General features: G+C 53.7%; 2 protein-coding genes across 2 annotated transcripts; both read left to right on the top strand.

Annotated features, from left to right (window-relative positions):
• Positions 1 to 7875: 7875 nt before the first annotated feature.
• On the top strand, positions 7876 to 9492 carry LOC123059803 (RING-H2 finger protein ATL66). The gene has a single exon (XM_044482314.1). It carries the CDS (start codon positions 8429 to 8431, stop codon positions 9008 to 9010), a length of 582 nt encoding a protein of 193 aa, XP_044338249.1. The 5' UTR covers positions 7876 to 8428; the 3' UTR covers positions 9011 to 9492.
• Positions 9493 to 14354: 4862 nt separating this feature from the next.
• Positions 14355 to 16324, top strand: LOC123157126 (uncharacterized). Its single transcript, XM_044575397.1, has 3 exons — positions 14355 to 15187; positions 15459 to 15728; positions 15825 to 16324. Exons 2-3 carry the CDS (start codon positions 15566 to 15568, stop codon positions 16268 to 16270), a joined length of 609 nt encoding a protein of 202 aa, XP_044431332.1. The 5' UTR covers positions 14355 to 15187; positions 15459 to 15565; the 3' UTR covers positions 16271 to 16324.
• Positions 16325 to 21618: the final 5294 nt, after the last annotated feature.

Raw genomic sequence — 21618 nt, forward strand, 5'->3', positions numbered from 1 at the left:
ATGAGGGTTGCTGCGAAGTTGCAATGGGCTGTCATTGGTTATGTGCAAAGTCTGTCTATCGCTTATTGCGAGTAGAAGTTAGTGCTCGCCTATGAGGCGATGCTAATTGGGCCGACCCATTAGCAGATTCTCCTCCTATCCCAGGGGGGACATGTTATCAGCACTGTCTTTTCGTATTGTCGCGCATTTCATTCCAGCTGAATTATTCTACATATAAATCCCTAGAACTCCCTATTTCCCCTAAAATGCATGTTTAGGCTTCAAAATTCCTCGAGAATCCTTTTTTTGTCGCTAATTTTCACTTTTAAGATGTGCTTAACATGTTATCTTTGTACATGTGTTCACTATTGTTTTTCACTATTGTAGATTCTTGTCACTTTTTATCATCAAAGAATGTATTAAATATTGGGATACCATTTGAATAAGTTGTATCATCATCATGTTTATGCAATGGATTACCTGTTGTAGTCTCATGTTATTTGCATAGATTGCAAGTGGTCGGAATCCTGAAGAAAAGGTTTCCATGGTTGCCCATAACGAGCTAAACTAATTGATGTAGGCATTTGATTGCAAGAGCGTCCTTGAAGGCAGATGCATTCCGAGGGCGATTGGTGTTGGGACCCAGCTGGCCCCTATAATCTGCAAAGTCGCACGGGAGAATGCGCAAGCTCTGCTCTTCCTTCTTCGCCATTTGTGTGCTACTCTAAAAGATGAGTACATGGCAGAACATAGCGCTTCGGTCCTTTCGACCACTCTCAAGCAGTGTTTCGAGAGGCTAGAGGACCTTTGGTACCGCTACTTGAGAGCGGTCCAAAGGCCGAAGTGCTCCGATCTGCCATGTATCCGTCTATCAGAGTAGGGCACAGATGGTGACGAAGAAAGTGCAGAGCTTGAGCATTCTCCGGTGCAACTTTGTGGCCTGTGGGGGCCGGATGGATCCCTAGACCAATCACCCTCATAATGCATCTGCCTTCGAGCATGATCTCGTAGTCGGATACCCACATCAAGTAGTTCAATCCCTTTTGGGCCAACTCAGGAAACTCCTTCGTGATTTCGGCCATCTGTAATGTTTGCAAATAACATGAGACCACAACACATAATCCCTTGCATAAATGTGATGATGATACAACCCATTCAGTAAAACTACCTGCCAATATTGAGAACAACACGAGGCCGAGTCAACAACATGAGGCATTGGCAATATATACCCCGGCCTGAAATTGAGTTGGCTGTCAATGGAAGAACGTGGCTAAGTTTGGGGGGCCTCTGGAATTGGTGGAATGCTGGCTGGCTTTTTCACAACGTAGGCTATAAACAAGAGCAGCGAAGATACTCTTTCAGATATGCAAGGCGTATACTGGTGGTGGAGCCAGCGCCGTACCCGGCGAGCTGGGGCGGCTGCCCGGGATCCCACGCTGCATGTCCAAGGAATTGTAGTAGAGAGAATTAGTTTACTGAAGAGTTTGCTTGGCAAAAAGTTTATTAACATGGCAGCACTTCGATCTTGCCCAGGCTAAACTTGAGCTGGCTCCGCCGCTGATCAGAATTAACCCGTGACCATAGTTCTACTTCTACCAAGAAATTGTGATACTATATTTTTCTTGTATGTTGCATCGTCCATTTAGAGAAGGCACACTAAATTACTATTGCTATGTTGTGACCTTTTACCAATGCATTATTTGTTTTCTTTATTTACTTCATGCACAAAATACACTGTTCTTTCTCTGGTCCTTTTCTTACACTTATTTATTCCAAACTGAATGTGGCAACAACATATATCAATAGATATGCCTTCTTGTGTTATCCAAGAAGAACCGATGGAAGAAACTGAGTTCAGTGCTTTGAGTTTTAAAGATTGTTTCATGTCAGTATTGTGGTTCAATATTTGCATGTTACAATATTTTGATATGCTATTTGTTTCATAACTAAAACTTAAGTTCTGTTTGCATCTATCCTGCAGAGGGAATGTCTCGCAAGTAGTTGAAATAAGATTAAAGTTGATGGGCACAGACAGTGCTCATGTCTGATGTGGCAAAGGTGATCCATTAATCGTTTGTTTGTGAGACCCTATAAATGGGTGATACTTCTTTTCCACTGATTTGTTTGAGATGCTCTGTGCAAAAGTAATATTCAATCCAGTTGAAACACGTTTCAGTTAATTTTACTGTCAAAATTTGTTTCGCTTGATTTTGTTATAATACTTCCATATAATCTATATGTTTGCTGTCATCAAGTACATGTCACTTTTTTTGTAATACATAGTTGCAAATTTGCAGATGTTCATGTTGTGGTTAATCCAGTTCCAAATTAATTGTGGTGGTTACTTGTATCGATTCCAAGCTTTTAACTGAATTCTTCTTCTTTTATAGACAGCAAAATACTTTCACATCGATGAGGTTGGCTCTTCATATGAAGTGCCAAGGATCAGGAAAAAATGCTAACAATAAGCCACATTTTACAAGTATTTAAGACTTCTTATGCATGCATGGGATTCATTTTGTGCCCACGGCCATCCACGGGGCACCTAGTAAATGATTAGTATTCTATAGTCATTAGTTTTTCATTCTTAATTACACATCTGCACATACCGTACATGCATATCATACACATTATTTCTTTATAAAAGAATATCTCCCTTCACACCTACTCCCTCCGTAATTTGAACTAAAACCATGACGAATAATTTAAAACGGAGGAAGTGCTATTTTGGATATCTTCATGTGCAACTCTCCCCACGCACTAGGTCTACATATTCTGGTTCTGTGTTTTTACTCCCATCCTTCACACCTAAGTGTACTCTTTTTTTTTACTCAATCTACTGAAATTCTGGACAGTTCTGTTAAGCGAGAAAATTGATAAAAAAAAGGTAAAAACTAAATGTGATAAAAGTACGGAAATACTAATGGGCGAGCGTTCGCTGGGAAGGAGCTCCCAGCAAATGTCCCTACAGCCGTGTGATCGAAATCAAATGGATGGCATTTTAAAAAAAGTACACTGCGTTCGCTGGCAATTCTCCCTTACACATGGCAATTTTACCTTCCATACATTGCTAGTCCCGGAAGAAATGCCGCATGGCATTTAAAGTTGTTTTGGCATGGCAACTCGGTCTTTCGGTGGAATTTCTCTACCAACGATCGTTCACCAGATATTCGCGTCCAAAAGACATTATGTTGTTGCGTGTTAACATATGTTGTTTCTCTGCTGAAAGGATGGTGGGCAAAATCCACAAGGAGTGAAAACCCTATTTCATTAGACATTGATGTGATTTATAGCACTTTTTGATACCTCCAAGGCACTTTTAAGGCATTCCCCGTCAAACCAGTGGGGGTGGACACACTTGCGCGATCATTACCATGTTTGTTGTGGTGCACTTCCCTGACTACCTTTTGGAAAAGAAAAAAAGATAACCGTAACAAAAATGTAGTCAGGTATTCCAAATGCAGTGAAGTCTACTCATTCCTGGGCAGATTGAAGACCGCAGTTGGAACGATCGTGTTGCTTACCTCAACGAAAGATTACATTGAGCACTGTTTTCAAGGAGAGATTGTGATTGCTTATATTAGTGGGTAAACCATTTGCTAGTTGCTAGCTACTGATGTCTGCTTCTTGATTCCAATTTGATAACTAGATTTGCATCAAAAGAAACCAGAAATAGAATACACCGAAGAAATCTAGTATAGAATAAGTTTTTTTAGGGGTAGAATAAGATTTACTGATTTTATTCATGGGGATAAATTCCTGCTCCAAAAGTCAAAACAGTCTGGACACTCGGGAGATTGGATGCCGTTACCACTTCTAATTTTTTTAACCCCGGCTTAAGTTGGACTGTCATTTCCGTCGACTTGGGCTATTGCTCTATAACACTGTGTGGCACTATCAAGTATCAAATGATGCCAAGAAGATTCAGTTCGACAGGTACGTTTTCACCACCACTTTCGGTCTTTTCCCTGAACAATCATGCCCTGGACTAGTCACTAGTGGGCAGCGCTAGGTAAACCGTTCCGCTCGTCCACCATCACCACTCATGGTCTACAGGCAATATATAGTTCGTCAGATCAAGTTGCTCTGAGCAGGGCCGGTCCATACATATTCGGGGCCCTGGGGCGGGACGACAAAATGGGACCCTTGTGTACAAATAAAAATTCAGAATATATTGTATGTCCAAAGCAATTTAGTAAATACAAGCATAGATTGCTGGACTTTGAACTAAAACCGCAAGGGAGGTGAAAAAAACACATGCAGATCTTGTTATTTCTCCTAGCACTTCTGGAAGAAAAGTCGTCAACAACCACATCAGTATTTATTTCATCCAAATTTTCTTTCGCAATGCATAAAGTAGCAATAATATACTGTTTTTCTTTCACTTTCTTTTCTAACTGATAAACATTTTTCAGAAGACATATCACCAAAAAATTATAGAAAAACAGTCAATACAAGGAGAAAAGCACCTGAATATAGGCATATGGCTTGATGTCGAATTGTCGATGTAGCTTCCCAGATCTGCAAGGCTACAACACTCATTCCCCGTCTCCCCTTCTAATCTCTGGATCCAATGAAGCTTTTTTGTTTTGTTTTTGTGCATGGATCCAATGAAGCTTTGAAGAACAAGCCAATAGAGTAAGAACTAGGAAGAGAAGAATTGGAGATGTTAGATGGAGCAATCAGAGGCGGAGTGCCGGGCTATTTAACACTGAATCAAAAGAGTACTTGATTAGGGGAAGGAGGTAGACGTACCATCTCTGATGCGGTGATGCCTCAAGCGTCTGCAATCAGATGTGGAACGTTGAGGATGCAAAAAGAGATGATTGGGGAGAGGAATAGCATCATTGGTCTCCATTAATGGATGCACGGAGCGGCGCCTCGAATTTGGAAATGCACCGGAGCGGCGGCACTGTTCTTTGGGATTGGAGAATTTGGGGAGGAGCCGAGGGGGCGAGGAAACTGGAGACGAGACCGAAGGAGATCGATGGAGCGTTGCAGCAGCGTAGCTAAACTAGCTATCGATTCTTTCAGCCCGTGAGTGCTAGCTATGTGGTGGGCTTGGGCCTTACTGTATAATATACTACTACGTGGGTTGGGGCCCCTACCTCCCAGAGGCCCAGGGCGGTCGCCCCGTTGCCCCGGCCTATGGGCCGGCCCTGGCTCTGAGCAACCCATCGATGCATCCCATTACACACAGTGGTCACACGAACTTGCTGCCACTTTCGCATCAGACATGCACTCACCAGCCGCAAGTAGCCCACCCGCAGGCTGCAGTATCTCCTCATCCTCTGCACCAACAGACCACCGACTCCCGCATCTCATCGTCGTCCGTCCCACAAGCAGTGGCGTAGCCAGCCCAATAAGTCAGGGTGGTCCACCAATAGAAATATTTACATAAGTTTATTTATTTTCAAAGAAATATATTTTTAATACACTATGGGGAAATTCCAGGGTGGTCCATGGACCACCCTGGCCACCCCCTAGCTACGCCACTGCCCACAAGGCAGCCAGCCAACCAACGCAACGACCCGTCCAATCGCATCGCATGCGCATCGCGCCGACGACAACCTTGTACTACGGCGCGTACGCATGCATGCATGTCCTGTGTCCAGCCTGAGTGTCAATGTGGGCGCGCGATTGGCCGTGAAGCTAGTGGAGGAGAAGTGAAGCATAGGGTCGAGGATGGATAATTTGGCCGACTTGCACGTACGAACGGAGCAAGTAGATTGGTTGCGGCCATGATGGAAACTGCACGTAAAGGAACCGTAAGCCTGGCCTAGCATATGCTGATAGTACACATATTAGTGCGATGCTCGCTAAGATTTGGCCGCTTTTGCTGTGCTGGACCGCGAGCTCGGAGCTGCTTTCGCGCCCACAGCTAGGTCGCACAATGCAACCTGGGCAGAGGGCAGGCCCGCATGCGCCTTTCCCGCGCACGACGGCCGACTGCCCGGCGCTGCGCTAAACGCCGACGACAATATAGCTCAACGAGCAGTTGCCCAGCACTCGCATGCACTGCACCTCGATCGCTGCTCGTCCAAAGCAAAAGCTACTCCTCCTACCCAGTGCTGACGGCGGAGCGCACAGGCAACGGCTGCGTGGTTACCCGGCGTACGTCTCCGCCTTTATCCTAGGATATTTTCGGGACGATGATAATGAAGATACATATGATGATGGTGACTCGAGCGGTGAGATCGGAGTGAGACACACGGTTTCTGGCTTTTAATCCTTGCCCTTTTCAGCTAGCTATGTAAGCTAGAAATCGCCGGGTCGGGTCTCTGTTGTGCGTCAATAATTTATTAGCAAGCACGCGATCGGATTGGCAAAAAAGGCGATGATATGCACAGCTAGACAGCTAGTGATATGCATGATCGAGCACTACCGCCCCAAAGTCGGCCGGCCGACCGGGGTCCATGCAAGGGTGCTCTTTGTTATCCCGGGCTTATCTCGAGCTCAAAGCCACCTGCCCTGGCCGTGACCCGGCTTTGTTGTCTCGATATGGCAAGGACACGGTGGATTGCACGTAACGTTGCACCGTGTGTTCGTTTTCCGTGTTTCGTTCGGCGGGCATGCATGCATAGCATAGTGCTGAGACGCGGAGAGGTGCCAACAGATTTAGCAGTCGCTCCACGCCAGGGTAAAGTTTGCCGTGCCCGGTGCTATGATCGGTCGATCGGGCCGTGCCGGTGCGCGATGACACATCGCCGCACCGTGCACGAAGGGTCCTGCCAAAAGTTGCGCCAAAGACACTGTCCTCTCGAAGCCAGCCGAACGTTTAACAGAAACCATGACTTGTTTCTATGCTCCGATCATCATGTTCAGGCCTCTTCGTTCGTGTCATGTGTTGTATCACATCTGGTACTCGTTTTGATCTTCTTTTATCAATGGAATGACACGCAAGCTTTGCGTATTCGTGAAAAGAAAGGAAACCATGACTAGCCGGTACTTGTTCAAAAAAGGCTAGCCGTTAGAATATATTAGTATTAGTTTTTTACAAAGTGAAAGAAAATTTTAATTTTACGAAGAGGAGGAGAATTTCCCCAGGCATCGTCTTCTCCTGACGATCTGCAACTGTCTGTTGCATCCTATTTCTTGCTAATTCGGATCATGTCAGGCAAAAGCTTTGCCTCATCCCAATAATTGAGAAGAATTTTGAATTACATGACCGACTACCCACGAACGGCCGCAAACCGGTAGCCTACTCTCGCAGTATAAGAGAACTCAAACGCTTGGGTAATTGGTGGGGATGGTCTGGTCTTCATTGCTAGGTAGTGTTGTTTTTTGTGTGCGCTGAGCCAGAGACGAATGCCTCAATGTGGTCTTTCATTGGATGGATCCAACAATGACAACCATCGTGTGCCGTGACTCTCGTTCCGTTGTCAAGAAACACGAGGTGAACTCTTTTTGACAGTAGTCCGGATAGAAGTTTTGATCGGACACACATGGGTTATAACACACGTTTCCTGCATTTACACAAATTTAATTTATGAAAATAACTCAGGCAAGAGAAAAGGAAGATCAATGTGAGAGTGGAGAAACCCTAGGAGCGCGTCGAGACCACGAAGAGAGGAGCATGGATAAGCGGCAAAGGAAAGGTTGTAGTCTTGTAGATTCTCGCGAGTCACCTGGGCGGGGGCAGCTCGCCGACGAACCCTCGAAGCAGATGGCCACTAGCCGTCTAGCCGGCAGGAGTACGACGGCCAATTCACCCTTGGCGATGTAACTGTCACAAGTTCCAGCCACAAATCCGCCAAGAAAAATAAACTATCGCCAGTCAAAGATCCCCGTAGGTGCAGTGCAAAACCATTGGTCTGAATGCATGCGCGCAGCTCGCTTGCTACAAGTCGTCCATCCCCTGTGGATCGTGACCAGCGATCCGAACCGGAGAATATTACACCTCCCTGCAAATTAAGAAGAAGAATATCGCATCGCCGAGTCCACGGCGACAGCACAGTGCGGCATGCCGCCGTGCGTGCCGGCTCGATCCAGTCACGCCCAAGTTGGCAGTTGCCCATCAGCTCGGGCCTCGCGGCTAGCTTCCGTTCCGCCTGTGCCCCACCGGCCGGAGCCATTTTTCCAAGCTTAAAAGGGACGGCCGAGGACTTTGAATTTTAAAACCACGCTCCCCGTCCAGCAGCTCGCTCACTCTCCGGTCGATCGCTCTCTCGCCAGGCCGAGCCACACCGCCACTTGCCACGATATTTCCTCGCTCGCCCGCTCCTTCCACCGATCGCCTGCACCACAAGCCGGCCGGCCGGCAGCGCGCTCGGTCTCCCATGCGCTGCCTTTGACCACCAGAGCTCCACAAGTCCGCACCCCGCACATGGCGTGAGAGGGTGGGCTAGCTGCTACTAGCTGATAAGTCCAAGAAGTCCAAGCTCGTGCACGTCGAGGCTTGCGTGCGTGCGTGCCTGCAGAGTTCGCGGGGAGAAGAAGGAGAGAACCGATGGCCGCGCAGGAGGGCGCCGCGGGGACGACGAACCAGGTGGAGAGGGTGCGGTACGGCGACGTCGACGACAGCAACTTCGCGCTGCGCGGCCGCGCGGTGCCGCTGCTGGCCGGCCTGCTCGCCCTCCTCGTCGCCTTCGTCGCCGTCTGCCTCTACCTCCGCTGGGCGTGCGGCCGCCGCCGCGCCCGCCGCGACGCCGACCGCGATGCCTCGTCCTCGTCCGCCGCGGCGTCGCCCGTGCCCGGCCTCGACGCCGACGCCATCAATGGGCTGCTCGTCACGCTCTACAGCCCGCCCGCCTCCTCGCCGGCGCGCTCCCCTTCTCGGCACAAGGGCGACGGTGGAGACGAGGAGGAGCAGGCGGCGGCTGTGGAGTGCTCGATCTGCATCAGCGCGCTGGTGGCCGGGGACAAGGTGAAGGCGCTCCCTCCCTGCGGCCACTGCTTCCACCCGGAGTGCGTCGACGCCTGGCTCCGCTCCCAGCCCAGCTGCCCGCTCTGCCGCACGCTCCTCCTCCCCGCCGCCGCCGTCACCAAGCCGGTCGACGTTGTCAACGGAGGCGACCCGCCGCCGGTGTGACTCGTGAGCCAGAAGACAACGTGCTCGCACGCCAACTCACCGAAGCATGACAAGGAGGCCCCACCTGTAAGCCACTTACTGCTATCTTCACCGCAAGAAAGCCCGTCCTGGTTTAACAACAGAGCCAAATGACCAATGTGGCTAGCTAACTGGCCCCGGCCCCCGGCGAGGTGCGTCATCGCCGGCCGGAAAGGCAGGGCCAGCTGTGCCATGGCACCACGGGAGCCGTTCTTTCGCAGGCCGGCCGGCCGGCGTGGGGTCGCGTCGTCTCTCCGGCCACTTTTCTACCTTAAATTTTCCGTTCAAGCCCCCAAAGGGAAGGACAGCGGTGTAGGCTGTACATTAAACTATCTATCGCCAAGAGTATTGTAGCACCGTCACTGCGTACGCGGTGGCAGCTCAGTGGTGCCCGGGCTAATGGCATCTCGATGTGTACGTGGTTTAACAGCACTGATCGCCTTTAATTTAAGTCCCAGGATCTATCTGCTTGTCACCATCCTGATCGCGTTTGCGTATAGTAATCTGCGCTTTTGGGGCAGCTCCCGTAAGTGTGCGTGTATCTAATGACTAATGGAGCCGCGCTTTGCGAAAAGGTTGCGTCCCCGAGCAACACCTCACCGTTTCTTCCTTCAACCGTCCCCTCTGGATCTCTTTCGAGCGGCGCAATTAGTGCGATGGAGGATTGAGTAGGCGACTAAAATTAGTGCGATGCAGGATCAGGATCAGGACGCCCGTCTTCGTCTGGCTAGGCTAGCTGTGCTTCTTGCTCCATCGCACTACGTGTAGTGTATGCATGAGCAATGCTGTTTGGGTTGGGTTCGATTGATTGTTGGCGTTATCATGAACACCAGTGGCAGCGCCACGGCTGGAGCACTCTTGGATCTTTCTGGAGCGGCGCAATTAGTGCGCTGGAAGATTAGCTAGGAAACAACCGGACGTCTTAACATGGTACGCAATGCTATATTAGTTTGCCGTGCTTAATGCACCACCACTACTACTAACATGATAAGCAATGCTATATTAGTTTGTGCTGGACTAATCGTTGGAGTTATCGTGAACAACAGTGGCAGTGCACCACAGGCACTGGGTAATATTTTAAGCGAGAGTTGATTAGCTCTCACGCATGCCCGAGGTCCTCGTAGCTCCTCGTAGTATATGTCAGTCAAGCACATCCATCATGGCGTCGCCTCCAACTGGACATTCGCTCTGATCCGGAAGCAGCAAGTAGTAGCTAGCATTGGCAAGCAGATGGAACTGGAACAAGATATCCTCGGGACAGAAAGGTGAAAAGAAAAGGATAACAAGCAAATTTGGTGCGATTCCTTTGTTGCGGACCGGTGCAAGCAGTATTTTAGTCATTTCGATCTTCCACTTTAATGCAGGATTTGAAAGGGGATGGGGTTATCCCTGCCTGATCAAATCCTCAGCAGCACTAGGCAGTGCCGCCGCGGTGGTGGCCCAGTCCGTCTCTTTCCCAGGTGCAATTTGATGAAGCCGGTGTAGTGTGGTGGTGGTTGACGGCTTGACGCCCCGTCTTTTCCGCGGGGAAGAGGAGGTTGGCTACAGTGACTTGGAGGCGAGCTACTGATGAGCGATGAGTGATGATGGATGATGGCCTTTGGACTGTGCGCGAAGGCGGGCCGTTCGACATGTTCGTGCAAGTGCTAGGCTCCTGCCTCGGTGCACGCATGTGCCGCTCTTGCCACCGGAGAGGTAATTCGGATGATACAAGCTGCGCCGCCATTTTTGCTAACTCGCCAGACGGATGCCATCACGCAAAACAACTAGTACTCTCTTCGTCTAATGAAAAATGTAAATAAATTTTTTTCAGAATAAAGTATGGAATGGAGTAAAAAGATGAATTGGAAATGTGCGAGCCATCACCTCTCGTCGGGGGTTGGGTGCGACATACGCCAAAGGATGGCTTATCATGGTGGGAGTGAGTAGAACGTCACCGATGCCCGGAAGCGGGATTAGGCGTAGACACGATCGCCGGCGTACTTTACCCAGGTTCGGGGCTCTCCTAGGAGATAACACCCCTAGTCCTGCTCTACGGGGTCTCCGCATGATCACTAAGGCAAAGCGAGTACAAGGGTGCTCCTCGAGCTGTATGCTGGAGGGAGGAGAAGGCAAGGCTAGCTTTCTTCTTCCTATATCTCTGGTCTAGTTCTAATGGGTCCGAACCCTTTGCATGGGTGCTTTGGGGGTTTTATATAGGCCTACCCCCAGGGGTACAAGGGTAATATGACTGGGCGCAGGCCCAGCCGTCAGTCTCTTCGGCCGCCGACTTCTCCGCCGACTGCTGGGGCCCGCCGATCGGGGGCCCCCGCCGACTGCTGGGGCCCGCCGATCGGGGGGCCTCGCCGACTGGTCTGGTACGGAGCCGACAGGCCGTACCCGCCGCTTGGGGGTCTTGCCGGCTGCTGATCACTGTAGTCGCGCTTCTAATGACGCAGGCTTGGTCGAAGGATCATGGCTACAGCACCGCCGTCATGGCGGGCGATTACTGTAGCCACTCCCCGTCTTGTCTGGTTAATGGCGCGTGGGGCCCGTGGGAGGAGCAGGCCGACTCCTAAGGGCCGACTCCCATCGGGTCCGATTGGTAGGGCTCTTCGCCGTCTTCTGGACTCTCGCTGACTGGTGGGGCCCGTCGTCCTTGGGCCATACAGACAGGCCGTCGTGGGAGCAGGACTCCGCCTGCCCGTGGTGACGTCAGGGCTAGCATGGCAACAGTGCCACGCCGGGCGGGGCTCCTCGTTGGTACAGCGCACTGTGGCCGCGCCAGCCCGTTGGAAGGGGAGGGGATGGGCTGCACTGTAGCCATCCCCCGTCCCGTCCCCTTTGATGCGGGCACGGGCTTCGAAGGGACCGCGGGCCGACTCCTCGGAGCCGGCTTCTCTGGAAGCCGCCTGGCAGGAGCCGGCTTGTCTCGACCTCGCCTTCTGGACTCGGCCGTCTACGGGCAGCCGCCTATTTCTCCAGCCGGCTTCCAGAAGGCGGCTCTTTACCTTGGCATCCTGAGGGGCGTGGTCAGCCCCGATGTCTCGAAAGGCTATGGGCGTCGGGTTAGCCTACCCGTGGCCCATTACTCCGACAGTAGTCCCCCAAGCTGGTGAGGTGCCGCGGGCGACTGGTCGAGGAGCCTCAGCAGTTTCCTTTCTCCGAGTGCTTGAGGCGAAGCTTCGTTCGATTTCTGCCGGGCCGACTGGCGGGAGTCGGACTCGCCCAATCTGGCTTGTCCAAAATTTTCGAACGCCTCGGCGGGATCCAAGTGGCGTGCTAGCTTCCAGGCCGCCGCCCGTTTCGGGCCTGTCACGTGGCGTCGAGCGGTCGGGCCAGTCTGCCCACCCACGCGCGCGACGGGACACGCCTACAGGCGGGGCCGACCACTACCACGCTTCGGCACGCGAGCGGATCCGCTGCGGTCGGGGTGAACGGTTGAGATTCCCGCGGCGTTACTGCGCGCAATAATTTTGCGCGACAAACGTGGGGGGCGTGGGGTAGTGGGCGTAGTAAATCCCACACCCGCCCCCTCGGCTTCGCAACCCACTGGTCTATAAGTAGGGGGGAGGGAGAGCGGCAGAGCACGCACGCTCCTCCTCCTCACTGCTTCCTTCTCTTCTTCCTCTCGCCGCCGCGCCCCAAGCTATGCTGAGCGCCGCGGTGATCCGTTCCCGATGAGCTCTTCTTTCGCCGCCACGCCCCCCGCGGTGCACTCTGGCACCCGGGACGGTTCAGAGGTCCACGATGATCACATAGATTTCCTCCGCATGACACAATGGCTGCCTGGCAAGGACTTCGTGAGGGTCCGCCTCACGCCGAAGAAGGAAATCTCACCGGCGCCGGAGGAGGGCGAGCGGGTCGTCTTCCGCTCGCATTGCCTACGCGGCCTTGGCCTTTCGGCGAGCAGCTTCTTCCGCGCCTTTCTCGAATTCTACGGTCTCTAGCCGCACCACCTCACCCCCAACACGGTGGTGCTCTTGTCCGCCTTCGTCGCCTTGTGCGAAGGCTTCCTCCGCGTTCTCCCCACCATCGAGCTCTGGGGGGAGTTCTTCTACTCCAAGCTCGGCACCCAAGCCGCATGCGTGCCGGCTCAGTGCGGCACGTTCATCGCTGTGCGGAGGTCGGGGCCGACAACACGTTCCCCCCCATCCGGCTGATAAAGTCGGTGAAGATGTGGCAGCGGTCGTACTTCTACGTGAAGAGTGTCTTCGCGGAGGGCGACTGGGTCAATCTGCCGGCCTACGTGACCGGCCCGCCGGCTAGGAGGCAGCCCAACTGGTCGTATCGGGCCAGGATGCTGACGACCGCAGGAGCCGGCGCCATCGCACGACTCTGAGTGTTGACGCAGTCGGAGGGCCTGACCAGGCCGGATTTGCTGGCCGCCTTCGTGGCGCGCCGAGTGCGCCCACTCCAAAGTCGCCCCCACATGATTTGCCAGATGAGCGGGCATCGGGACCCGAGTCGTCTGTGTACCAAGGAGATGCCTCACGCGGAGGTAGCCCACATGGTGAACTACCTTGCGAACTGCGAGCTCACGGGAGAGTGGCAGTTCGGCAAGGAGCCGTATTCATGCGCCAACTCTCCGCCCATGGTGAGTTGTTTCTTTTCCTTTTTCTTTGACTCCTTTGCCGCCGAGTCCGTCTTGTCCAATCTGACCAATCGACTTTGGTCAGAACCCCCTCCTCCATCCGACAGCCGGCACCGTGGGGCCGGCCCGCGAATTCCTCCCCGACCGGGCGGAGAGCAACGTCGACGACCCCGACTTGGGGGCGGTGGCCTTGGAGGACGACGCCGAGGGAGGAAGCGGCGAAGTGAGTGGCCCGAGGCTCGGGGCCAGTTTCGAGGACTGGCCTAACGATGACGCGGAGGAGGTCGCCCCACGCCACCAGCCAGGAGCCGGCCAGCCCGGCGCGAGCTCTTCTGTCGCGCCGGACACCCAAGGCGGCGCGAAGAAGCGCAGGGCCGCGCCGAGCCTGTTCAGCAGCCGGCCGAAGAAGCCCAAGGGCTCGGCCGCGGCGACCAAGCGGGACGAGGCGGCCGCAAAGGCCCACCGCTTTCGCAAGGAAGTGAAGAAGCCGCTGCTGGTCTCCGCGTAAGTGCTACCTTTCTTGCGTTTTCATTTTTTCTTTCATTGATCTTGTCTGAGTTTGCTTGCTTGTCGCCCTTGGGTCCAGGGCTCCCCTCTCTCTTGACAAGGTCGCTGCCGCCTCCATCGTAGGGTCGGCGGAGACTTCCGCCACCACTCGGCGGATTGACCCTGCCGCCGACCTCCGGGAGGCGACAGAGCGGAACGCACGAGAGGTGCGTGAAGAGCAGGAAGCCGCCCGCCTGAAGAAGGCGGAGGCTGAGAAGGCGGAGGCCGCCGCCAAGAAGAGACTGGCGGAGGTCGAGGCCGCCGACGCGGTGAAGAAGCAAGCTGAAGAAGCCGCGCACCGCCAGTCGGCGGTTTTTGTTATTCCTCTGAACTCCGCACCGCCACCCCCGGAGTTGACGGCGCAGACTAGGGAGGCCGGCGGCGAGAAGCCGGTCATGGAGAAGGATGGCGGCGACACCGCCATGCTGGACGTGATCGTGCCGCCACCGCCGTCATCTGGGAGCGTGCAAGGCGAGCAGCCGGCGGACCCACCGGTGCCGCCAACCGAAGACGAGGTGGTGGCGGGCCTAGTTCTCCAGGTCGGCACGCCAACGCGTCGTCATCTCGCGAAGGCGGCTTAGGCGCCGCGCCCTCAGGAGACCGGTGCCGCGAGCTCCACGATCTCGGACACCGAAGCGACGAGCACCGCGCCCACTGGGTGGGTGCGGGGAGGCGGGACGGGCCCATTGAACCGGGCGCTTCTGGACGTCCAAGCCAAGCTACGAGCCAAGGGCGATGCCATCAAGAACTGCACCAAGGCGTATCTGGCATCGCGAGAAGCCATCCGGATACATTCCCTTCTTCTTTGTCTCTGTTTCTCGTCCTTCTCGGTGGGGGCGCACCAGCGCACCCACTGGGTGTAGTCCCCGAGTTTTGGGCCGGCTGCTGAGCAGGCGGCTCGGAACTCTGATTGGCGAGTTCCAAGTACTAATACTTGTCTGAAATTTTGTCACAGGACTACCACAATCTTCGCGTGACCACCTTCAACGCCAACATCGAGGAGCTGGCCAAGTGGACCTCCGACTTGTCGGAAAGCCGGAGTGAGTCCTCTTCCTTCTCTGCGGGGGCGCGCTGGCGCACCCGCGGGTTGTAGTCCCCGAGATTCGGGCCGACTGCTAAGCAGTCGGGCTGGATCTCCCCGACGACTATTTTTTTCTGTTGGTGACTCTTTCTTCGCGGGGGCGCGCTGGCGCGCCCGCGGGCTGTAGTCCTCGCGATTCGGGCCGACTGCTGAGCAGTCGAGCCGGATCTCCTCGGCGACTTTCCTTTCTTGTTGGTAACTAACACCTTGTTCTCTTCTTTCTTTAGCAGAGGCCAACGCCGCCCTGCAGCAGCAGCAGCTGGGCGAGGCCAACACTGCCCTGCGCACCAAGGAGAAGGAGTGCGGCCAGCTGGCTGAGGAGCGCGACCGGCTGGCCATGCAGCTGGCGGAGCAGAAGGAGCTGCTCAAGAAGGCCCAGAAAGAGGCGGAGGACAAGGAGACCGCCCTCCTTGCTGAATTCGCGTCCGAGCCCTCCTCCTGGACCGACAAGGAGGCGATGTTGTCCTCCGGCTTCCATGAGATCGAGGATCTCGTCGATGGTGAGCCTCTCCTCACTTTTATTCTTTGAGCTACGGGCTGTTGGTCGAGCCGGCTTCTAATCTCTAATTTGGCTCTTTGCCTTCCTGTCCTGGCAGACTTCTTCCCTGGCCACTCGGACGCCACCAACCAGGCCATCGAGGCTGATCGTGAAGGGCAGAGGGCGGATGGCGCGAAGATCGCCGCTGACTCCCCCCGAACCCTTAATGAGCAGATCCTGAGCATTGAGGCTTGTCTTCGGCCGGCCCACTGGATGTTGCGCCGGCTTCAACGTGTCGACGCCCAGGCGATCGCCGCCCTGTGGCCGGACATGCAGGCACCGCGCACCCCAAGTCGGACTGCCGACTGGCTGGAGGTAGCGGCTGGCCGCCTTGAAGCTTGGAAGGGCTCTTCAGCTCGGGATGGAGCGCGCCGGGCCTTAGAGTTCGTCAAGGCGTGGTATCCTGGGCTGAGTCTAGCCCAGCTAGCCACGTTCCGGCTAGAAGTGAAGGAAATATGCCCTAGAGGCAATAATAAAGTTATTATTTATTTCCTTATATCATGATAAAAGTTTATTCTTCATGTTAGAATTGTATTATCCGGAAACATAATACTTGTGTGAATACATAGACAAACTAAATGTCACTAGTGTGCCTCTACTTGACTAGCTTGTTAATCGAAGATGGTTATGTTTCCTAACCATAGACATGTGTTGTCATTTGATTAACGGGGTCACATCATTAGGAGAATGATGTGATTGACATGACCCATTCCATTAGCTTAGCACCCAATCGTTTAGTATGTTGCTATTGCTTTCTTCATGACTTATACATGTTCCTATGACTATGAGATTATGCAACTCCCGTTTGCCGGAGGAACACTTTATGTGCTACCAAACGTCACAACGTAACTGGGTGATTATAAAGGAGCTCTACAGGTATCTCCAAAGGTACATGTTGGGTTGGCGTATTTCGAGATTAGGATTTGTCACTCCGATTGTCGGAGAGGTATCTCTGGGCCCTCTCGGTAGTGCACATCACATAAGCCTTGCAAGCATTGCAACTAATGAGTTAGTTGCGAGATGATGTATTACGAAACGAGTAAAGAGACTTGCCGGTAACGAGATTGAACTAGGTATTGAGATACCGACGACAAAGGGAACAAAGTATGTTGTTATGCGGTCTGACCGATAAAGATCTTCAAAGAATATGTGGGAGCCAATATGAGCATCCAGGTTCCGCTATTGGTTATTGACCGAAAACATGTCTCGGTCATGTATACATTGTTCTCGAACCCGTAGGGTCCGCACGCTTAACGTTACGATGACAGTTTCATTATGAGTTTATATATTTTGATGTACTGAAGTTTGTTCGAAGTCCCGGATGTGATCACGGACATGACGAGGAGTCTCGAAATAGTCGAGACATAAAGATTGATATATTGGACGGCTATATTCGGACACCGGAAGTGTTCCAGGTGATTTCGGAGAAAACCAGAGTGCCGAAGGGTTACCGGAACCCCCCCCCCCCCGGGAGAAGTAATGGGCCTTATGGGCCCTAGTGGAGAGATAGAGGAGCAGCCAGGGTGGGCCGCGCGCCCCCTCCCCCTCTGGTCCGAATTGGACTAGGAGAGGAGGGGCGGTGCCCCCCTTTCCTTCTCCCTCTCCCCCTTCCTTTCCCCCTCCTAGTAGGAGTAGGAAAGAGGGGAGTCCTACTCCTACTAGGAGGAGGACTCCTCCTCCTTGGCGCGCCCAAGGGCCGGCCGGCCTCCCCTCTTGCTCCTTTATATACGGGGGCAAGGGGCACCTCTAGACACACAAGTTGATCCTCGTGATCGTTTTCTTAGCCGTGTGCGGTGCCCCTTCCACCATACTCCTCGATAATATTGTAGCGGTGCTTAGGCGAAGCCCTGCGATGGTAGAACATCAAGATCGTCACCATGCCGTCGTGCTGACGGAACTCTTCCCCGACACTTTGCTGGATCGGAGTCCGGGGATCGTCATCGAGCTGAACGTGTGCTAAAACTCGGAGGTGCCATAGTTTCGGTGCTTGATCGGTCGGGCCATGAAGACATACACTACATCAACCGCGTTGTCATAACGCTTCCGCTGTCGGTCTATGAGGGTACGTAGACAACACTATCCCCTCTCGTTGCTATGCATCACCATGATCTTGCGTGTGCGTAGGAAATTTTTTGAAATTACTATGTTCCCCATCAAGAAGCTCAGGCGTAGTTGGCGGTCGTGGAAGATGACCTCGTCAAGCGCGCGGCGTCGATCGCCGAGTACACTGACACCAGTGTCATCGTCTCGGAGCGGGCTGAGAATGGCGACGAGGCGCCACCGGAATGGTTCGGGATGAATCCGACTGACGATGAGGATTCAGCGGAGGTGATCGACTCCAGTGGCGAGGAAGAAGGCAGGGCGGAGGAGGAAGGCGAAGGGGAGGCGCCGGAGGTCGGAGCGGACGGCCAGCCTCAGCTCGACCGCGCCTCCAACAATGAGCCACGCCCAACCAAGCCGGCTACCACCGGAGGCGACCAAGCGGAGACTTCCCAGCCGGCCGCTCCACCAGCCGGCGCCGGCGATTCCGCCGTTCCACCAAGCCCGCCTGCTGCTTCCTAGGCTGCCACTTTACCTTTGTTTATACCTGCTTATCGGTCTCGATAAACTTTGTTAATTTTGCACAATTCCACCCACGGGGTGTATCTTGAACTGCTGTTTGAAGATTGGCCAAAGGCCTTTGCTATGTAAATACATTCCGAGTTCTATCTCTTCTTGTTTGTTGCTCTTTGGCTTTTTTCCTTTGCCGCCTTCCCTTGGTTGTCGTCTTGCCAGTCAGCCAGCCGCTCTGCGGACTGTTGCTGGATCAAGTACTTAGATTCTTTTGGGAAGGCAAGTACTTAGCCGTTTAGAGTTCTTTGACAGGTTAAGTAGAACACGGTGAGCCGGCTGCTCAACAATCGGTCGTAAGAGGCGGGAAGCCGGCTTAGACTATGCCCATGCTTGCGTCCTTAGCCATTTTTCATATGGGCACCCTTTCTACCTTACTCCTGCCCACCGTCCAGTCGCTCTGCGAGTTGTGGCTTCTGGCAGGAGACGACTTAGGTGCCACACATTACTTGTCCGGCTGCAGGAAGCATTTCGTAGTGCAAGGCGGCAAGTCCCCGGGCCGACTAGTCGGACCCGGTGCCAAGCGGCATAAAAAATAACATACTTATGGGCATGATTCTTATCATATAGATAAAAGAGGGTAGTCCCCGAGCTCGTCTCGGGGGACCCGGAGTCTTCATACTTAATACAAAAGGAAGCGTGGTACATACAGTTTTAACTGTAAAATCTTCGGAGGAGGTTTGCGTTCCACGGCCGTTCCGTCTCCTTGCTGGAGTCATCCCTCTTGCATGCTCGAGGCTTCTGAGCGTCGATCAGGTAGTAGGAGTCATTGCCTAGCACTTTGCTTATGACGAAGGGGCCTTCCCAAGGCGCTGAGAGCTTGTGCTGACCGGCTGTTCGCTGGATCAGCCGGAGCACAAGGTCTCCCTCTTGGAAAGATCTCGGCTTGACCTTCCGGTTATAATATCGGCGCAGGCTCTGCTGGTAGATGCTGGATCGACTGAGTGCTAACAGCCGGCCCTCTTCCAGCAGATCGACACCGTCTTGACGTGCTTCTTCTGCCTCCTCTTTGGTGTACATGGTGACTCGAGGGGAGTCGAACTCTATGTCCATTGGGATGACAGCTTCGGCGCCATAGACGAGGAAGAAGGGCGTGAAGCCGATTGACTTGTTTGGAGTTGTGCGCAGGCTCTAGAGGACGGCCGACAGCTCGTCGAGCCAACAGCCGGCCGAACGCTCCAGAGGCTCGACCAGTCGAGGCTTGATGCCAGACAAGATGAGGCTGTTTGCTCGCTCTACTTGTCCGTTTGACTGCGGATGGGCAACGGATGCTAAGTCCAGTCTGATGCCCTGCGTCGCGCAGAAACGGGCCAAGGCGCCTTTGGCAAAGTTTGTGTCGTTGTCGGTGATGATGTTGTGCGGTATGCCATATCTGATGGTGATGTCGGAGATGAAAGTCACGGCAGTCGGACCGTTCAGCTTCTTGATTGGTTTGGCCTCTATCCACTTGGTGAACTTGTCCACTGCGACAAGCAGATGGGTCATGCCGCCTCGCGCTGTTTTGAATGGTCCCACCATGTCCAGGCCCCAGACAGCAAAGGGCCAGGCAATGGGAATAGTCTTGAGCGTAGAAGCCAGCTGATGTGGCTTGGAACGAAACTTCTAGCACCCTTTGCATTTTTGCACCAATTCTTTGGCGTCTTCAAGAGCAGTCGGCCAGAAGAAACCATGGCGGAAGGCTTTGGCGACGAGTGCTCCTGAAGCCGCGTGGTGGCCACACTCACCTTGATGGATGTCTTTGAGAATCGCTTGGCCTTGCTCCGGCTCCACGCAGCGCTGGTAGACACCAGTGACACTGCGCCTCACGAGCTCTCTGTTGACAATGGTGTAGGCTGTTGCCCGACATTGCACTTGCTGGGCCGAGATCTCATCAGTTGGTAGCTCTTTGTTCACCAAAAAGTTGAGGATGGGCTGGGCCCATGAAGGTGTTGTGACTTCTGCAACTGTCAAGACTGCAACTTGGACAAGGGCGGCTGGGCTGGGAGGCGGCAGGTTGGAGTCGGCAGCCGCTTGCTGTGTCGGTGAAGTCCCGGGGCCGATTGGTGCAGTCCTCGGGCCGAGTTCTGAAGTTCCCGGGCTAGTCGCTGCAGTCCCCGGGCCGAGTTCTGAAGTCCCCGGGCCGGGTGCGACTGCTGCGACCCCCGGGCCGTCCATCAGAACTCCCATGCCGGCTGATTGAGCTCTCAAGTCAGATCCGACTGTTTCAGGAGGAGCCAGCATGAAGATAGAATCTGACTCTGGTGATGGCTTGACAGATGGTTTGAGAAGGCGCTGAAGGGCGACGCCGGTTGGTATTGCTTGACGGGTGGAGCCGATTCGTGCCAGGGCGTCTGCTTGGTCGTTGTCGTTTCTTGGCACATGGAGAAACTCGCATCCCTCAAAATATCCACTGAGTTGTTGTACGAGGAAGTGGTAGCTCGCCATGTTTGCATCTTTGGCGTCCTAGTCGCCCGACGACTGCTGGGCCACCAAGTCAGAGTCCCCATAGCATAGGATCCGGCGAATGCCGAGCTCTTTGGCAAGCCGGAGCCCGTGAATGAGTGCCTCGTATTCGGCGACATTGTTGGAGGCGGCAAAGTGGATTTGCAGCACATATTTGAGCTTGTCGCCTTTGGGAGAGGTGAGGACGATGCCGGCTCCCAAGTCAGTGCGCATTTTGGAGCCGTCAAAATGCATCCGCCAAATGGGTGGAGTCGGGCGCTGGCGGCAAGTACTGGGTCTCGGCCCAGTCGACGAGGAAGTCGGCCAGCGCTTGTGACTTGATGGCGGTGCGAGGCTGGTAGTAGATGGTGTAGGGGGGCAGATCTATGGCCCATTTGGCCACTCGGCTCGGAGCATCTCGACTTTCGATGATCTCGGCCAGTGGAGCTGTGCAGACCACGGTGATTGGATGCTCTTGAAAGTATGGTTTCAATTTTTTGGCGGCAAAGTGCACGCCATAGCACATCTTCTGGTAGTGGGGGTAGTTTTGCTTGGAGGTCGACAGTACTTCACTCAAATAATATACCGGTCTCTGGACTGGTAGGGCTTTGCCTTCCTCCTTGCGCTCTACCACGATGACTGTGCTGACCACTCGGCTGGTGGCGGCGATGTATAGGAGCATGGGCTCCTTAGGAGTCGGAGCCGCCAGGACAGGTGGAGTAGTCAACATCTTCTTCAACTGGAGAAAAGCTTCGTCAGCCTTGTGGTTCCACTCGAAAAAAGTGGTCTTCTTCATGAGTTGGTATAGGGGGAGAGCCTTC

This window comes from Triticum aestivum, chromosome 1A (genome assembly GCF_018294505.1).
Source record: "Triticum aestivum cultivar Chinese Spring chromosome 1A, IWGSC CS RefSeq v2.1, whole genome shotgun sequence".
In the NCBI taxonomy this organism is placed as follows: Eukaryota; Viridiplantae; Streptophyta; class Magnoliopsida; order Poales; family Poaceae; genus Triticum; species Triticum aestivum.

Excerpts from the sequence above, each read along its gene's own strand:
- LOC123157126 (XM_044575397.1), top strand. The coding sequence starts at position 15,566 with ATGCAGCTGGCGGAGCAGAAGGAGCTGCTCAAGAAGGCCCAGAAAGAG. Across the intron at positions 15,729-15,824 it reads GATCGAGGATCTCGTCGATG|ACTTCTTCCCTGGCCACTCG; the intron begins GTGAGCCTCTCC and ends CTGTCCTGGCAG.
- LOC123059803 (XM_044482314.1), top strand. The coding sequence starts at position 8,429 with ATGGCCGCGCAGGAGGGCGCCGCGGGGACGACGAACCAGGTGGAGAGG.